Genomic DNA, 17,933 nt, shown 5'->3' with positions numbered 1-17,933 from the left:
TCTACACACACACACACACACACACACACACTCTCTCTCTCTCTTACTCTCATATACCTGCGCACAGACCCCACTGATCAATATGTTGCAGAACACACTAACACACTTCAGGGGAAAAAAGGACAAATTAACATCAGTGTAGGAAGGCCAAGGAATTGGAGGGCAAATAAAATGTCCCAACATAGTAGAAAGCTCTGAGAGTTTGTGCTTACTCTGTAATGTCCTAATTCTCAATATGGTTTAGCAGCTCTGGGTCTACACTACACATAAATTCATGAGGATAATTTTTGATTTAAAGGATGCTTGAGCTGTCGGGCTGGCCTGTTGTCCCCCTAAGAGAAGAAATTTGATTTATTCCAAGATAGGTCAAGGAGGGATGACTGACAAGGACAACTCCCTGTGCCACTTTCAGATTTATTGAGATTCCTAAAATTGGAGGTAAGGAAGCAATATCAAATCTATCTAGCTGTTTCTGGAAGCATGAAATTACCCGTTAAGGCATCAATTCAAACAATTTAGATATAAAGTTAAAAACACATTAGCATAGTGAAACGATGGGGTCAGAGAGACTAGTTTTAAAATCCTGGCTTATCCATGTGATTTTGGGCAGATGATTTAACCTTCCTGGATCTCAGTTTCTGTATCTGTAAAAGCACTTCACTTGCAGAATTATACAAACATTAGAAATAGTAGGTCTTATTCTTATGAATTAATTCATCCTTGTGAAAATATATAATGTGTGTGTTTACTATATTGTAGTAATAACCTAATAAAAGTTATTTCTATTATTTCAAATAGCAGAAAAGAATTGATCATATAAGATACACAGAGCTCATTAGATTCTCATACTATAAATATCTTTTAAAATTATGCCACCTTTCTGTCTTGCTAATATAAGGTATACAACTTGGATTCTGGAATAACTGCCAAGTTAAAAATCTCAACTCAACCACTGTGTATCTGTGTGACCTTGAACAAACCACATTACCTCTCACTCCCTCAACTTCCTTGTCTACAATGCAGGGACAATAACATTATTTGTCTCCTATTTGTTGTATAATCCTTAAGAAAATTCAGTTAGAAAATGTTCTGTGCTGTGCATATAGTTAAAAACTCATTGCTTTTCATTGTTTTTAATACTAATTTTCAATGCTGGATAAAATGTTTATATTTGAAAACTGGTATTACAACTCATTACACAAAAGAAGATTGGACATAAGATACAATTAAACAAATGATTTCCTTTTCTTGATATCTCCTTGTTCTTTACTTGTCATCTCTGGCTTTCCCTGGCCTAAGGTAACTGCTCTTTTAGTGCCAGCTGTCACTCTGAGCACTCCTTGTCATTGTAGTCTACTCTACATTGGCTACGATGTCAGTGTGAGAAGAAGGTTCACATCGGAATGGCAGTTCCCCAGACAACACCATCTTGACCAGTGAAAATTTATGGTATTCCTCTCTTTTTCATTGATTCCAATATTTTCTTCTGTATTGAATTTGTAGATAAGAGCTACAAATTAGAATCTCTTTGGCTCTAAAGTCCATTTTCTTTTCATGACACCACAATAATAAGAGCAGCAGTTTCACTAATAATAAAAACTAACATTTATTGAACTTTTACTAGGTCCAGGAGCTATGCTAAATTATTTATCTGCATTACCTTATTTAATCCTAAGAGCAAACCTGAAGTGGCAGACTTCTTTGTTATCAATGAGGAAATAAGGCCCAGAGAGATGAAGTAACCTGCTCAAGAGCACAGAACTGGGAGACGGAAGAGCCCAGATTCAGGTTCACTTGTGGCTGTCTCAAGAGCCCACACTTCTCACCACTTTGGTTTGTATTACAATTTCAGACTTTTGGGGGGCCCTTTAATGATTAGAATAACAACTTTACAGCAACCAATTGATAAGCTTATAGGGCCTTGTGGTTTCTGTAAGTAAAAAGAACATCATTAACAAAGTGGTAACAGATTCAGGACCGTTCATTCACGTTTAGTAGATGCTGGTAAGGAATGGTCAGAGCCCTGGAGTGGACGTTCAGATAAATAGGATGAGCCCGATCTACCTGTGGGAGAGAGAAGTATCTGTTGGGAAAGATAAGATCTCAACAGTGCATTTTCTTCATTCTGATTCTCTCTGATAAGATAGCTAGAAATAGCCCATACATTTCTCTTTCACTTCTAGCCCCTTACAAATTTTGGTTCAAAATTTGTACTATCCAAAAATCACTACATCTTCCAAAACAAACAGTCACACTACTGTGGAACACCCAAGTGACACACCTGCTGTAAACTGAAAATTGTGCATGAAGTAGGGAGAGTGCTAGACCCTCTCCAAGAACGAGTTTCAGGGTGGGTTCTGGTGGTGTCTGGAAAAAAAATGAATATGTGGGGCATCAGGGTGGCTCAGTTGGTAAGGTATCTGCCTTTGGCTCAGATCATGATCCTAGAATCCTGAGATCAAGTCCCACATTGGGCTCCCTGCTCAGTGGAGAGCCTGCTTCTCCCTCTCCCTCTGTCCCCCAACTCGTGCTCGCTTTATCTAAAATAAATAAATAAAATCTTTTTTAAAAAGTGATGATGCAACAAGTAACTGTAAAGGATTTAAGGTAAAGCCTAAAGACTACCTTGCTAACTTCAAAACATCATCTAGATTTCTAAATCCCTTGTCAACGGGGCTCCTAGGGACGGGGATGAAGGGATGGAGGGCGGAAGGGAATAATCACAACCCTCCAGGAATAAATCTGAGAAGGTTTCCCCTATACTCTTCAATGAACAAGAGCTCCTTTTGAGCTTGTGGCCCCCCTCTTCTGGTAAATATTAAGATACTTGCAATATGGGCTTAGATGAAGGCACAGAGTGGGTAGGTTTTGGAGGAGAGTGGAAGGGCTTTATGGAGTTCCAGGCTGCGGATTGTGTGGAAATAACACACCTGGTAGAGGCTCAGCATAGAAACCAGGAAAGTGGGAATGCCTGGCTGGCTCAGTCCGTGCATCTGCCTTCAGCTCAGGTTGTGATCCCAGGGTCCTGGAATGGAGTCCTACATCAGTCTCGTTGCTCAGTGGGGAGTCTGTTTCTCCCTCTCCCTTTGCCCCACCCCTCTGCTTGTACTCTGTCTTAATCTCTCACAAATAAATAAAATATTAAAAAAAAAAAAAAGAAACCAGGAAAGTGATTTCTGCTTCCCTCAGACATGCTATCTCTAATAACTATAGTCAACTCCTTGTCATTAATTGATGATAGAGTAATGCTTTCATAATATCTATACGTAGCAATACTTTTTGGATTGCACTCTGTGTATTTCAGGTAAAGCAGACTGTACAAATACACAGATTGCAATCCAAAAAGTAATGCAAAAATTACTTCTTATTTTTTTATGAAAGATCTTTATTTCTATTAAGCATTGCCTTTCTAATAAGTGGTGTAAACTTGATCTGAGCCAATCAAGTTTTCTTTCCTTGCCCTGGGGTTGCATCTAACTTCTGAGAGAGGTTAATGGAAGTATCAAGACATTGGATGGGGTAGAAATGGGGGATTAAGGAGAGTATAGGTGTCTATTCTGAATTATCTTCTACCAATGATATTATCAGTTGAAACATTAGTTCTAGTCTTTGGGAAGTCCTGGGCTGGATCAGTGTCACTTTATCTGACTCTTGGGTATGTATGAGTCACTTCTGCTCTCTACTGTTACCTCCTAAATAAATTACCCATACAAAAATCATTCATTATCTTAGCTCTGGTTTCAGGATGAACTAAGCTAAGGCATAACTTTAAAAATGACAATTTTAAAATTTAGGCAAGATCTTTGTTTAGCTATGGGATCAACATTAAAAGGTGTATGATTTAATATTAGCTCTTTTTTGTGCATGTGCTCTAGACTCAGGAAGGCACAATTTGAAAGGGATGGATGGTATTGGTAGTATAATGTACAAATGGAACTTTTATTGTATAGTCAGTTTTGTTGGCACAGTAAGGCTGCATGACAAACTACCTCAAGACTCAGTTGCTTACAAGTATTTATTCTCCTGCTCCTAAGTTGCCATGGTGATAAGTGCAACTTATTTAGGCAGCTGTGAGTTGGCTAGATTTGGTTCCATAATGTGAATCTGCTTTATATACATTTGTTCTGGAAACAGGCTGTAGGGACAGTAGTTCCCAGAGGCATTTACTCTTCTCATAGCACTAGAACACTGAAAAGCAAGAGCCAAGCCAAACTGTGCAGGCAAATTGAAGGTCTTTGCTTGCATCACATCCATTGGCTAAATTAATCACTGGGTCAAGCTCAACAGGAGCTGGCCCAGAAAAGTACACACAGTCCACAGGGGTTGAGGGAGTGGAGAAAATAATAATCATCATCCTGTGTATTAGTACTGTAGCCTTGCAAAATTAGGAGGCGGTTAGGAAAACATTCTTCTTCTTCCTATGGATTTGAAATTATATTTAAGAATTAACATTTATCTTCATATGTATTTGGATTTGGATTTGTACTTGCAGCCTGCATATGGCTAATCTAAAAAATCACCTCATGGGCATTCAAAGCAAAATAGAGAGCTATCTTCAGCTCTCCTAGTGGGTAGACTTTGAAGATGGCTGGATTTCAAGGACAAAAGCCAGATAGAAGTGTTCTTCTGGAATTCTTGAAAAAATTATTTTAGTTTGACTGAGTATTTGTGATTCTGGAGAAAGGAATGGAGTCTGGGGGAAAACCAACCCCCTTGGGAGGAAGAGGTCAGGTTCTGAAGTAGTAGGGTGGTCATTCTAGCGATGGAGGTTTGATGCAGGAGAAGGATGTGGACCAGAGGATGGGAGATCAAAGTTGGAAGTTGGAAGTTTCTGATGAAGTGGCCTCTGGGGAGAGTCGAATGTTGAGCTACTGTAGCTGGCCTATAAAGAAATCATTTTTGACAAACTGTTGCAAGTCCTTTCACACACAGTCAGTCCCTTTAGTTTTTGTTCTTTTTTTCCTCAACACTTCAGTGAAGGCTCAGTCCTATCACTTTGGATGTTGTGAAAAAAAGTAAAAGACTGAGCTATGAAGGAAAATGAAAATACTTATTAAGGTAAATTCTTAAATTGCCTTTGAGAAAGCCCATTTTTCTCAAAAGAAATTAGCATCTTAATATAAACCCTCAACTTTTCTTTTTTTTACAGTTCATTTGGAAAACACAGTAAGAGAAGGGAATCTTGTTTTTGTTGGAAACATGAGCTTTTTTTCTTTTTTGACTTAGTGAGAAACCATTTATTCTTATGTATAAGCATATTTTACATATTCTGGTTAATACATCAAATGTGTAATGTGGGAGTTCCCTTAAAAATGCTAAGACAACACATGTTAAATTCAACTACACATTGTATTAAGCTATTAGACAAATGTCACTTTTAATATCACAACACATACATATTATACTTTTATTTTCACTGACAGAGGAACATGCCTTTCAAAAATATTTTATTGGATGAAACTTTCTTATTCTCAGGAAATTTTTGGTTCTTTAATATAATTTATTATGCCTTTTAAAATTCTGATAAAAGAATTGGTACATTATAAATACCTGTAAAGAAAATAGAGTTTAAAATTCCGAGGGAATTATTATATAAGTTTCCTCTTTTACATTTTCACAAAAATCCACACAGGCACTGAGAAAGACTGACAAAAATATATTATGCCTGAACAATATACTCCAGGTTGGAAACATTCAAGCATGACTTTATTTAAATATTAAAGCTTCTTTAGAGTGAAACTTTGGCTACAATCCAATGCGTTGGTTGGCATCTTAACTGGGAAAAGATACGTTAGAAGGATAAAAAAGAAAGCTTCATACAGTGAACATGAGAGTAGGAAAGGGGAAAAGAGGAGTTTTTGTCTATTACCGTTCATTGGTAATAAACCAATGGGCCTTAGCTTTGTTTTTTTAGTTGACAACTAATAACTCTCTGGTTCTTTCTGGCTTTAATACTTCTTGATGTGCTGCAATTTTCAAAATTCCATCCAACACTCTGTCTCCAACAACATGTGAAACTTCTAAGGATAGAGCGATACTGCAGTTGTTTGAGAAAAACATCCTTGAAGCATCATGGGGATTGGCCTGCAGATACTCCTCTTGTGCACAAATACAAATGGTAGACTAGGAGGTGAAGCTTGGTCTTACCCACCACACTACAAACCATAGCAAGTGACAGACTCTAGTCTCCTCTTTCTGCTAGTTCATCTGTAGCATCCTAAAGTTGCAACTTTACGAAAGAATTATGAACAACAAATGCAGTGGGAGAATGACGGCATTGTAGGTGACAGGAGCCTTTGTGAGCGCCTAGACATTGGGAAGCAAGGGGTTGGCAGCTCATGAATTCAGTATAAACGGTATCCAGGGGAGGTGAGATGAAACAAATAAACCGAACTGGATTTCAGAGGTACTTTTAGGGGTCTCAAATGTCATTTTTCCCCACCTGTAATTTAACCGGATCATGGCAAGTTCTCATAGTTATTGATTATACAGATCTTACCTGAAAGAAGTAGATGATTTTTTTTTTTTCTGAATGCATTTACACTTTGTATGTGTTGTTTCATGCAGCAGTGGGGAAAATGAGATGCTTGTTGGGTGCTGACCGGTAGGGTTGCTACAGTGAGCAACATGGAGCAGGACACATCGGGGACCCCGCACTCAAATCTAGCTGGGCAGCTGCTATGCAGCACTAGCCAACTGTTGCCAGGAGGGAAGTGGGTCTGAGAATCAAACTTTACGTGAAATTTCATCTTTTCAGTAATCACTCACATTTTGACACATTTGACATGCTGAACAAAATCTACCTGAGGGACAAATGAGAGCTGTGGACTGGAGTTTGTGGCCTCTTGAGTTAAATCCTGGAAGCAATTTGGTAAACAATTGAATATTATCAGCTGTGAGATTGGGGAAGAGCCTTCAGTGGCAAGGAATGAACACTCAGTCTTAAAAAGCCAGAAAAACCTGTTCCAATGAATATAATTTAAAAGAAAAATCTCCCCTTGACTCTCCCCATTATAAATATTTTCCTGTTTACGTTGGCTCTCTGTGTCGTGAGTGGTTTCCTGTTAGTATTGTTAAAAAAAAAATATATGACTAGGAATTTGCCAAGTCCCAAGTGTAAGTTTTATTCTATGAAAGTAATACGGATTAGTTCTCTCGGTATGCAGCTTGTGGCTGAGAAAGGAAATAGGTAACAAAAACCTTCATAAGGGGAAACCTCCATAAGGGGACAGAGCACACACAGGTCCTGGACACCTTTAGAGTCACAGAGCCCTCTACACGGCTCACTAAGCAAAGAAAAATGGTCTAAAACTGCTCAAACTGGGTAACACAGATTTCGAGGACTGTTTCTGGATCTTGATGACTCTCCTTCTTCCCAAAATGGCCAAATGACCACTCCCTGAATGCATAGAACTAGGAGGTAGAAAAGCCAAGGGAATGGGTCTAATCGTGAACTCTTTCACTTAGAAATTTTCTAAACCCTCTTGGGCATCACAGTTCAAAGAACCATGTGGCAAAGACAAGGGACAAGTTATAAGAGCAGTTTTCTTTGCTCTCATTCTTTGCATATTACGTCTTCAAATTAATCTCTAGTCCAGGGGATGCCTTTTCTTTTGAGAAATGAAATGGGAGGGCTCAAGGAGGCATTCTAGTGCAGTGTGAGGACCATAAGCAAAATGAACTGTGGCTCCAGAAAGAACACAACATTTCACTTGTGCACGCAGAGAAGATATGTTTTGAAGGAGCCATGATCAATTCAGGAAGTGGGATTTTCAACCTGAGCTCGTCCCTTTTACATGTCTAGTTTGGGAAGCAAAAGCAAAAGTACCACCAAAGGATATTATAAGCATAAGAACCAATGGCAAAAACAACCACTTCAGACACAGGCAAAAATCTAAGGGGAAGGAGGAAGCATGAATATTTCCAACTCAGGACCACACACGAATGTCAATTTTCTTCCCTCAGAATGTCTACCAGAGCCTGGAGCAGCCGGTCGTCTCTGTGCTTATAAGGTTTCGTGTTATAGAAAACATCAACGTAGTCGTTGTATAGACTGTCCTCAGAGTCTTTAAGCTGGGAAGGCTTGTTCAGCTTTTCCAGGGCTTCATAGAAATTTTCATAAGGGATGTGGAGCTTTGCACTTGGAGACTTCTTTGGTGATTGCTTTGGGGGTGAGTTTTTGCTGAAAGCACTTTGTAGAAGTCTCAGCATAGCCTCCGATGGGGCTGCCTCCACCAGCTCATCCCTTCTGCCCCCGGAACTGCTGCCGTTGGGGCTTTTTGATGCAAGGGGGTTCTTTTTCAGGTTCTCTTGCGTGGGCTGCTCCTGAAACACAGAATGCCACCGACAAAAGGAAAAAAATTCCTCTTTAGAGCAAAGCAAGCCAGATTTGGCCCATGCCTACTGCCTACTCCATGGTCTCAATGGGAGACCATTGGAGAAGCAGAGAGAGCATGAGGCTTAACTGGGGCGCCTGGGTGGCTCAGCGGGTTAAGCCGCTGCCTTCGGCTCAGGTCGTGAACTCGGAGTCCTGGGATCGAGCCCCACATCGGGCTCTCTGCTCAGCAGGGAGCCTGCTTCCTCCTCTCTCTCTGCCTGCTTCTCTGCCTGCTTGTGATCTCTCTCAAATAAATAAATAAAATCTTTAAAAAAAAAAAAAAAAGAAACATACTAACTCAGGGATCAGTCTTAATTTTTGTGCTTACCGATATACCTCTGACACCTGTTTCATCTCTCTGAACTTCGCGTATAAAATGGGACCAAGAATACTTCAATGTCTGGTGGTTTTGAAGACTGAATGAGATGATGTATGTATTGCTTTCCTTCATTTGTAAGCCTACTGTAGTAGAATTCATTTTAGGGTATTTAATAAATTTGAATTTGTTAATTTAAATTTTTAAATTTTGGATGAAAGGAAAAAAATATTTAAATAATATAGCTTCATCTTATGGAAAGTAAATAGTTGACCATTCCTACTCCCTTTCCTCCCTGCCCATGTTTTGGGATGATATTAAAATATTCAATAAGTCTCAGAGAAGACACTAACAGTGCTGCATGTGGAAGAAGTTTCCTGGAGGCTCCTTGTTCTGTTAGGAACTACCGTTTCAGCCCGAGTTTTAAAAAGGGGTCTTGGGAAAGACTAGGGTGATGGACTGGCTAGGGCAGAACTGGATAGAGCAAAGAAAAGCCATCATGGAAGTATCTCAATGTTTTCACAACTACTATGTCTTATTAATAGCCCTTAAGGAATCTTGGAGGGAGAAATACCCACAAAGTCCGCTTGCCTCTGGGATTGTGAGGAGAAGGTCCTTCCTTGGAAGGGGGGAGAGGAGTGGAGGAGGGGGAGCTACTCTGCAGAATATAAATGGAGGCAGAATCTGAGTTGACGACCTCACACAGCTAGTTTATAAGTTTCTTAAATAAATATTATGTCTTTGTATCTTCCAAAATACCCATCACTGAGTCAGACGTCAGGAAAACTCATTCTGGGAATTCTGATAATCTACTTCTTACATCTGAGGCTCTGTGCTAGATGCTGGGTGATTAAGAGATAAAGAAAATGGGGTCCCTGCCCACTGTCTGATAAGGGAGAAGCCAGCAACCTCAGTGAGCCGACACTGACAGGAATGGGAATGACTGACTAGCTATCCTACGAAATTTTCTCAGAGAAATTGTGATTCAGTAGCTTCCCTTGGAACTGCCAAGAAATGTCAGCTAAGGAATTAGCAAAGAGAAGCCTACAAGACTTGGGTAGTTGAGCCTTGTTTTTCTTTTTGGAAAATGAACATACTAATGCCTACCTTCTCTAGGTTAGAGGGACCACTGATGAAATGGCACAGTGTCAAACAAACAAACAAACAAAACAAATCAAAAACTTAAAAATCCAAAAGCACATACCTTCCCCAATGTCCATTGGAAGGGGAGATGAACCATGAGAGACTATGGACTCTGAAAAACAGTCTGAGGGGTTTGAAGTGGCGGGGGGGTGGGAGGTTGGGGTACCAGGTGGTGGGTATTATAGAGGGCACAGCTTGCATGGAGCACTGGGTGTGGTGAAAAAATAATGAATACTGTTTTTCTGAAAATAAATAAATTGGAAACAAAACAAAAACAAAACAAAAAAAAAAAACTTAAAAATCAAGTGTAATACAGATGTTAGGCATGTGTGATTGTGCATAAAGAGAGCCGTCTTTACAATTTGTTATGTCATAAATGAAGAAAAGTCATGTCATAGGATTTCATCATTTTGAATTCAGCAGTTTTAATTGCTAAATTCTGGACAAAAGAATAAACTTAAGAAATATTAGACCTTTAGGGAAAATGGGTTAGCACTCCCTTCCCTTCTCTCCCCACCCATGTTTGACTTACTCCCTGCCTGAAAGTTAGATCTAGCTCCCCTCACTACATTTTGACTAGGGTTCAAAGAAGAGTGTGCCAAGAACCCTCAGAAACAGAACCACACAGACCTCCTCTCCATCCACCATCTTCTCCACTCCTCTTCTGTCGTTCTGAACAGTATTGTAGGAAGTGTACACGCGAGGCTGTTTCATGTGTTCTGGCTGAGAAGAGGTCCCATGCAAAATCAGTTTCCAGTTGACAATTCGTCCTTCATTTTGCATTCTTCCAGACTAAGGAATAAGCATACACATAATTTTAGGATGTGTTCTAAGAAACGTCAAACTCGTCAAAATAACTATAAGATCTGATTTAAAAACTCAGAACATTCCATGGGTAGAGCGCTATGTACAAAGAAGCAAGTCACCGGATTCACTGTTGCCATGAAAAATGGCATTTTATAGATTTAAGGATTTAAAGCATGATTATTTGCTTCATTTGATTAAAAAAGTAGAACTCTTTACATGAATGTTCTTTTCTATTCTGTTCTTGGAAAGTTGACTTTACCTTCTATAAATAGCATTATATTTAATAATTATCAACTTGTAGCAACATTCCAGTGGGGAGGAAAAAAGCCTCTACCAAGCATTATGAATAGCCTTCAGTATTAACCAGCCCTTAAAAACTGTATATTTATGGAACAGTAATGATTTTCAGAAGCTCAACCATTATGTTAAAAATAATATGCTGAAATGTAAAAAATCTAAAAAAAAAAAGTCTGCAAGTGTAAAGTCAGATTTTATAGACTTGATATAAAATAGTCTCATCTTGATAAATATATTTTCTTAGTTTTCTTAAAAATTGGGTTGGGGCACCTCGGTGGCACAGTCAGTTAACCGTCTGACTCTTGATTTTTTTTTTTTCTGTGTGTATTTTGGCTTTTTTTTTAATTTATTTTTTATTTATTTTCAGCATAACAGTATTCATTATTTTTGCACCGCACCCAGTGCTCCATGCAATCCGTGCCCTCTCTAATACCCACCACCTCGTTCCCCCTACCTACCACCCCCCCCGCCACTTCAAACCCCTCAGATTGTTTTTCAGAGCCCATAGTTTCTCATGGTTCACCTCCGCTTCCAATTTCCCCCAACTCCCTTCTCCTCTCTAACTTCCCATGTCCTCCATGCTATTTGTTATGCTCCACAAATAAGTGAAACCATATGATAATTGACTCTCTCTGCTTGACTTATTTCACTCAGCATAATCTCTTCCAGTCCCGTCCATATTGCTACAAAACTTGGGTATTCATCCTTTCTGATGGAGGCATAATACTCCATAGTGTATATGGACCACATCTTCTTTATCCATTCATCCGTTGAAGGGCATCTTGGTTCTTTCCACAGTTTGGCGACTGTGGTCATTGCTGCTATAAACATTGGGGTACAGATGGCCCTTCTTTTCACGACATCTGTATGTTTGGGGTAAATACCCAGGAGTGCAATGGCAGGGTCATAGGGAAGTTCTATTTTTAATTTCTTGAGGAATCTCCACACTGTTCTCCAAAGAGGCTGCACTAACTTGCATTCCCACCAACAGTGGAAGAGGGTTCCCCTTTCTCCACATCCTCTCCAACACATTTTGTTTCCTGTTTTGTTAATTTTGGCCATTCTAACTGGTGTAAGGTGATATCTCAATGTGGTTTTAATTTGAATCTCCCTGATTGCTAGTGATGATGAACATTTTTTCATGTGTCTGATTGCCATTTGTATGTCTTCATTTTGACTCAGGTCATGATCTCAGGGTGATGAGATGAAGCCCCACAATGGGCTCTATGCTCAGTTAGAAGTCGACTTGAGATTCCCTCTTCCTCTCCCACTGCCCCTCCTGCTCCTGCTCACTCATTCTGTATAAAATAAATAAAGTAACCTTAAAAAAAACTGAGTTGAAGAACAGAGGTCAAGTTCAAGAATAGGACCACCTCCTAAGAATATTTTCTTGCTCTCTCTAAGGAAGTAGGAATTTTACAGATTCTGGTTCTAAATTACAATTTTAGCAGTCTTTAGGAGAAAGATACTCTCAAATAAAAAAAGGAAGAATGACTATATAATTTGTATTAATTAAATGGAGATCTTCAGAAATTTAAAATCAATTCTTTTTAAATAGTTATCTAGATTTTGAAATCTAGTGCTGATACTTGTAACATTTCTATCTTGGGAAAGGTCAGACCAGAGCTCTATTCATTAATGTGCTCAGGCTGTTAAAAATGCTGGAGAAATGATGCAAAGGTAGATAATTCAGATGTTTTTGGCTTTTTGTTCAGACACTCCTTACTCTATTTTTGTCACTGTGAGTTACAATTTTAGAAATATACCAAAGAGTGTTAGTAAACAGAGTGAAAGAGAAATGAGAAATGCTTTTCAGCTTGTTTCATAACTGAAACAAAACAAAACAAAGACGTCATGTTGAATAACATATCTTGTCCAACAAGTAAATAGCACTGCAGTAAATATTGGTAAGAATTTCTTCGTGTGACCTCAGCAGAAAGTCATAGCAAAGGTTTTGCAGCATTTCACTATCTTTCTTAGTACAGGTGATTTTGGTGACTGAGCATGTCACAGGGCTGGCTGCGTTCTGACTTTGGAACACTTGGATTTGTCACACTGTAATATTACTAACCAATGTGTCTTCTTTTCTTTCTTGTCATAAGTCTTATTTATTTAGTCAATCGATCCAACCAATCTATAGAGCTAAGTGGGCTGAGATTGAAACACTACACCTTTTCCTTACGTTACTAGGGAGTGACCAGAGTTCCTTACAGCCTTGATGAATGATGATATGAAACTCAAAGGACTTCAAAATGTTTGAAAGTGAGCCTGCGGTCCCTTATCTTTTCATTTATACTTACCATGTCTGTAATTCGCAAAGTCCAGGTGCCTATGGGATTCTCTCCCCACGTGTGAACAGACATGAAGTCCCAATTCTTAAAGCCATTAGGAGACGTATCCCGCTCTCTTTCAGCCAACAGAACAGTGCTGGTCCCTATTTTCATACAGCAAACATCAGTTAAGGAATGTCCTAACAACTCTGAAAATAGGATAAACTCTAGCATCTGCTAACTGAAAATGAAGAATGGGAGAGATTAGCCCCCCTAACTTTCCCTTTTTGTATAAGAGCAGGATAGAGACATTCATTTAAAAAAAATGTTTTTATCCATAGCAGTTCGCATATTGCCTGGCATATAATAAGTTCTCAATAAATATTTTGGTAAAATATTGAATGAATATATTGATTAAGGTTTATTTGAGTAAGGAGAACCCATAGAACTACATTTATAAACTATAGAGTCAAAGATCTAAAATACGTTTTAGTGTAGACCTAAAAAAATAAAGCTATATCAACTTAGTAATTTCCTGTCTAGTATTAGTACTAATTGTTAAACCTACGTTTTCAAATTTAAGCTCTCTCTGTATATCTCAAAATGAAACCGTCAAGTTCATACTAGGGCCATCAATGAGAAAACATCCCACTCATACTTCAGGCCAACTTCAATATATCGAGAAAGCATTACTCCAAAATTAACAGAGTTCAGTCCAAACCCCTAGGAAGTTTATATCCTGGAAGGAGATGATAAAGAGAGCTCATCCTTCCTCATACGTAGCCTATAGCAATCGAATTTAGTTAGGTGAATCCTACTAAAACATGAAAGAGGATTAGGAAGCATTTCCTGGTTGGATTATAGTTCATGGTTCACAAGCTCTTCCCCATCCATGATCTCATCTGAGTTAGTACTTTCTCAGGGAAGGGTAATTGCCTGTATATAATATCGTATGGCCTTTACAATATCATCATGGACTATTTGTTAGTTTTCTCAGTCCTCTTTCGTGGATCAGAATTCCCAATTTTTCAGTTGATACCTAGGATATGTCTGATATACCTGTCAGCATTATTAACTATCAGAGTAACTTTCACTAATATGTTACCTAAGAGAAATGAATGATATTAAATGAATGATAAAAATGAGAACATTTTTAAAATATATAATTCCAGAAAGATTAATTGGTATTATTTGAATAGACCTTATTCTCTGCTTATCGAAGGACAAGTGGGAATGAGGAGGCAGAGTTCTGATGCCAAGAAAAATGAAATGAAATGAAATGAAAAATAGTAATACTTTTTTAAGTCCTACAAAACATCTATTGGGAAACTCAGCAATATAAATAAAAAGAAAACCATGGATTTAAATTCATTCAATATACTCTTAAAAATGGAAACAAATGCTTTAGAATAAACGAGATATTTTTAAAAGGTTTACCAGCAGCAGAAGTGAGTGTAACATGAAGGTCTCCTCTTCGGGAGTATTCAATCGTTGCTTCAAATTGGACATGTTCCAGGGACTTGATGGCATTTTCTTGTCCTTCACAAGCTCTTGTTGGAATTTCAATGATAACTTCTCCATTACCTTTCAGGGCTCTAAATACATTTTTTTAAAATCACTGAATAAAGTACATCATTTCTTCTTTGCATTTTAGGCAAATATATACACATTAGTCTTGTTTTGATACTCAGCTAAGCTCTCTCTGTTAATGACTAGAACCCAAATCAGAAGTCACTATCAAGTATAAATGCTAAAGGCTATTACAGAAATAAAAAAATAAAAAATGAAAATAAAAAAGGTTATTACAGAAATTAAAAAATAAAAATAAAAAAGGTTATTATAGAAATTAAAAAATAAAAAAATAATAAAAAATTTAAAAAATTCTATACTTTTTATGGTTCACAAAAGACTACTAATAGCCAAAACAACCCTGAAAAAGAAGAACAAAAACTGGAGGCATTACAATTTCTCATTTGAAAATATATTTCGAAACTACAATAATCAAAGCAGTATAGTACTGACTTAAAGACAGACATATAGACCAATGTAACAAAATAGAGAACTTCGAGTTAAACCCATGTGTGTATGGTCAACTAATCTTCAACAAGGATGCCAAGGATACTCAATGGGGAAAGAGGAGTCTCTGCAGCTCGGGGTGCTGGGAAAACTGGATATCCACATGCAAAATAATGAAACTGGACACCTATCTAATGCCATACAAAAATCAACTCAAAATGGAGTAAAAACTTATACACAAGACCTGAACTTGTAAGTATAGAAGAAAACATATGGAAGAAGCTTCATGACATTTGTCTCGGCAGTGATTTCATGGTTAAGGTGCCAAAAGTACAGGCAACCAAAACAACTGGGAATACATGAAGCTAAAAATCTTCTGCATATCAAAGAAGACCATCAACCAAATGAAAAGACAACCTACAAATCAGGAGAAAATATTGCAAACCATATATCTGATAAAGGGTTAATTTATAAACTATATAAAGAACTCCTACAGCTCAATAGCAAAAAAAAAAAAAAATTAATAACCTGCCTGAAAAGTGAGCCAACTACTTAAATAGACATTTCTCTAAAAAAAGACATACCAATGGCTGACATGGAAAAAAAATTTTCAACTTCACTAATCATCAGGAAAATGCAAATCCAAACACCTATCAGGATGCCTCTTACCAAAAAAGGCTAAAGACAGCAAGTATTGGAGAAGATGTGGAGAAATTTGAACCCTTGCACAATCAGTGGGAAAGCAAAGTGGTACAGCCACTATGGAAAACAGTACAGAGGCTTCTCAAAAAAATTAAAAAGAGATCCAACAATCCCACCTCTGGATATTTATCCAAAATAATTGAAAACAGGATCTTAGGATCTCGTGTTCATTGCAACACCATTCATAATAGCTAAGATGTGTCTATTAACAGAGGAAAGGATAGAGAAGATGTGGAATGGAACATTAGCTTTAAAAAAAAAAAGATGTTCTGCAATGTGCAGCAATATGGATAAACCTTGAAGACATTAAGCTAAGTAAAATAAGCCACAGACAGAGATATACTGCATAGTTCCACTTACATGAGGTATCTCATAGAGTCAAATTTATAGATTCAAAAAGTGGAATTGTGGTTTCGTGGGGGTAGGGGAAGGGAAAAATAGAGTTACTAATCAATGGACATAAAATTTTAGTTAAGCAAGATGAATAAGTTTTAGAAATCAGCTTTATAACAGCTGTACTTAGAATCAACAGTAATGTGTTGTACACTTAAAGATTAAAGAGGGTAGATCACATGTTAAGTGTTCTTACCACAATAAGATAGAATAGGAAAGAAGGTGTTAAGGAACACAGATACAAGAATACCATACTTTTTGCTGTGGGGTCGAATGGCAGGTTTGCCTTGAACCCATCAAAAAGGGGTCCATTACTGCTCTAATCGACCCTCTTCAGAAATGATACTATGTCCATAATGAAGGTACCCCAGGGCTCCCACCCTCAGGTATTTTGTGTGAGTGGGTCTTTAGTAAAATCATGGTGGCCTTGATGGAATCAACAAAACAGTCACTCTAGATTCTGCTTCTGTGGCCAGATCTGGTAGGCTGGATATAGTCTCCATAAAAGCAGTATGGTAGGGGATATCTCATACAAGAGAAATCATGAATCACATAGTACTGTGGCACGAAGTGAGGATCTTCTGGAAATAGGTTTGGGATAATGCTGGTTGGCAATTATTGCATTTAGTCAATTCTAAGATGCATTTTTTGAAAAAAAAATTACCTTAATATCTTTGAATTTGGGATCAATCTTCAAACGGATCATTGGTAACAGTTTAATTGGCAGTGGTTTTTCTTAGTGATATATAAAACAATGATACATCTTAACCTGAATATAGGTAGGCCAGGAAATGTAAAAGGGCAATATGCTAACATAATTTGCAGATTTCCGATCTCTCAGTGATTCCCATGGACCCACAGGGAACTATGGCAAATACTATCTCCATCCGCTTCAGAAGGGTAGGTAAGAAAAAAACATAGAGTGACAAACATTATAATCAAATATTGCCATAGGTACACATTTCTTTAAAAATCCTGGAAACACTCACCTGGGCTCAAAGTTGTTATCCTTTACCACACACTCTTTCTTCTCAGGCACACTGGTCCAGGTCCTGGGATCAGCTAAATCCACCAGAGCTTTGGCATTTAGCAACCCAAATCCAAATCGACTATTCACCATTAAGCCTGCTCCATTCTTTTTCCACCCGGGGTTATTGGCCAGTGGGTCATACTCAGAGGTCCAGACAACCAAGTGCTGCATGTCTCGCCAGGTGAGATTTGGACTGGAGGGGAAGTGACCCAGAATATTTTTCAGGGACAAAAAAATGTTTCCTTGTAAAATTAAGTGTTAGAAACAAGCATCTTCTATTTACAGATTATAAAGTGCCTTTCGCAAGTGTACTTGTATAATTCTGGTATGTATTCCTTTTGGAATGTCTTTTCATTCGGAATTTAAAATATGTACTGAAAACTTCTCCCATCTAAGTTAAGCTCCTACTATGAGTAAAATTTGGTCTTCAATAGTGTAGAAATGTGGGATTTGGCCCCTGATTTTTAATTACTTAAATTTAAGTGAACAAAAATTTTAAATGCCAACACTTCCTTTATGTCTTCAGTCTTCTGTTAGCTGTTGACAGCCTTGGTACTTTCAACATTATGTACCCACAGAGGA

General features: G+C 38.0%; 1 protein-coding gene across 2 annotated transcripts in view; it reads right to left on the bottom strand.

Moving 5' to 3' along the window:
* Window positions 1-5,222: 5,222 nt before the first annotated feature.
* Window positions 5,223-17,933, bottom strand: part of PCSK1 (proprotein convertase subtilisin/kexin type 1) — a 45,570-nt gene continuing 32,859 nt past the window's right edge. For both annotated transcript variants that reach the window (XM_044265238.1, XM_044265247.1), the window contains 5 exons: window positions 17,311-17,544; window positions 14,648-14,805; window positions 13,241-13,374; window positions 10,467-10,628; window positions 5,223-8,325 (listed from right to left, as the gene is read on the bottom strand). In XM_044265238.1, the coding sequence (XP_044121173.1) occupies window positions 7,948-8,325; window positions 10,467-10,628; window positions 13,241-13,374; window positions 14,648-14,805; window positions 17,311-17,544 (1,066 nt within the window). In that variant the 3' untranslated portion in view covers window positions 5,223-7,947. The remainder of the gene's footprint in view (window positions 8,326-10,466; window positions 10,629-13,240; window positions 13,375-14,647; window positions 14,806-17,310; window positions 17,545-17,933) is intronic.

Source organism: Neovison vison, chromosome 1 (genome assembly GCF_020171115.1).
Source record: "Neovison vison isolate M4711 chromosome 1, ASM_NN_V1, whole genome shotgun sequence".
Classification (NCBI taxonomy): domain Eukaryota; kingdom Metazoa; phylum Chordata; class Mammalia; order Carnivora; family Mustelidae; genus Neogale; species Neogale vison.
The sequence above is the reverse complement of the archived record's forward strand: the minus strand, read 5'-3'. Positions and strand labels throughout refer to the sequence as shown.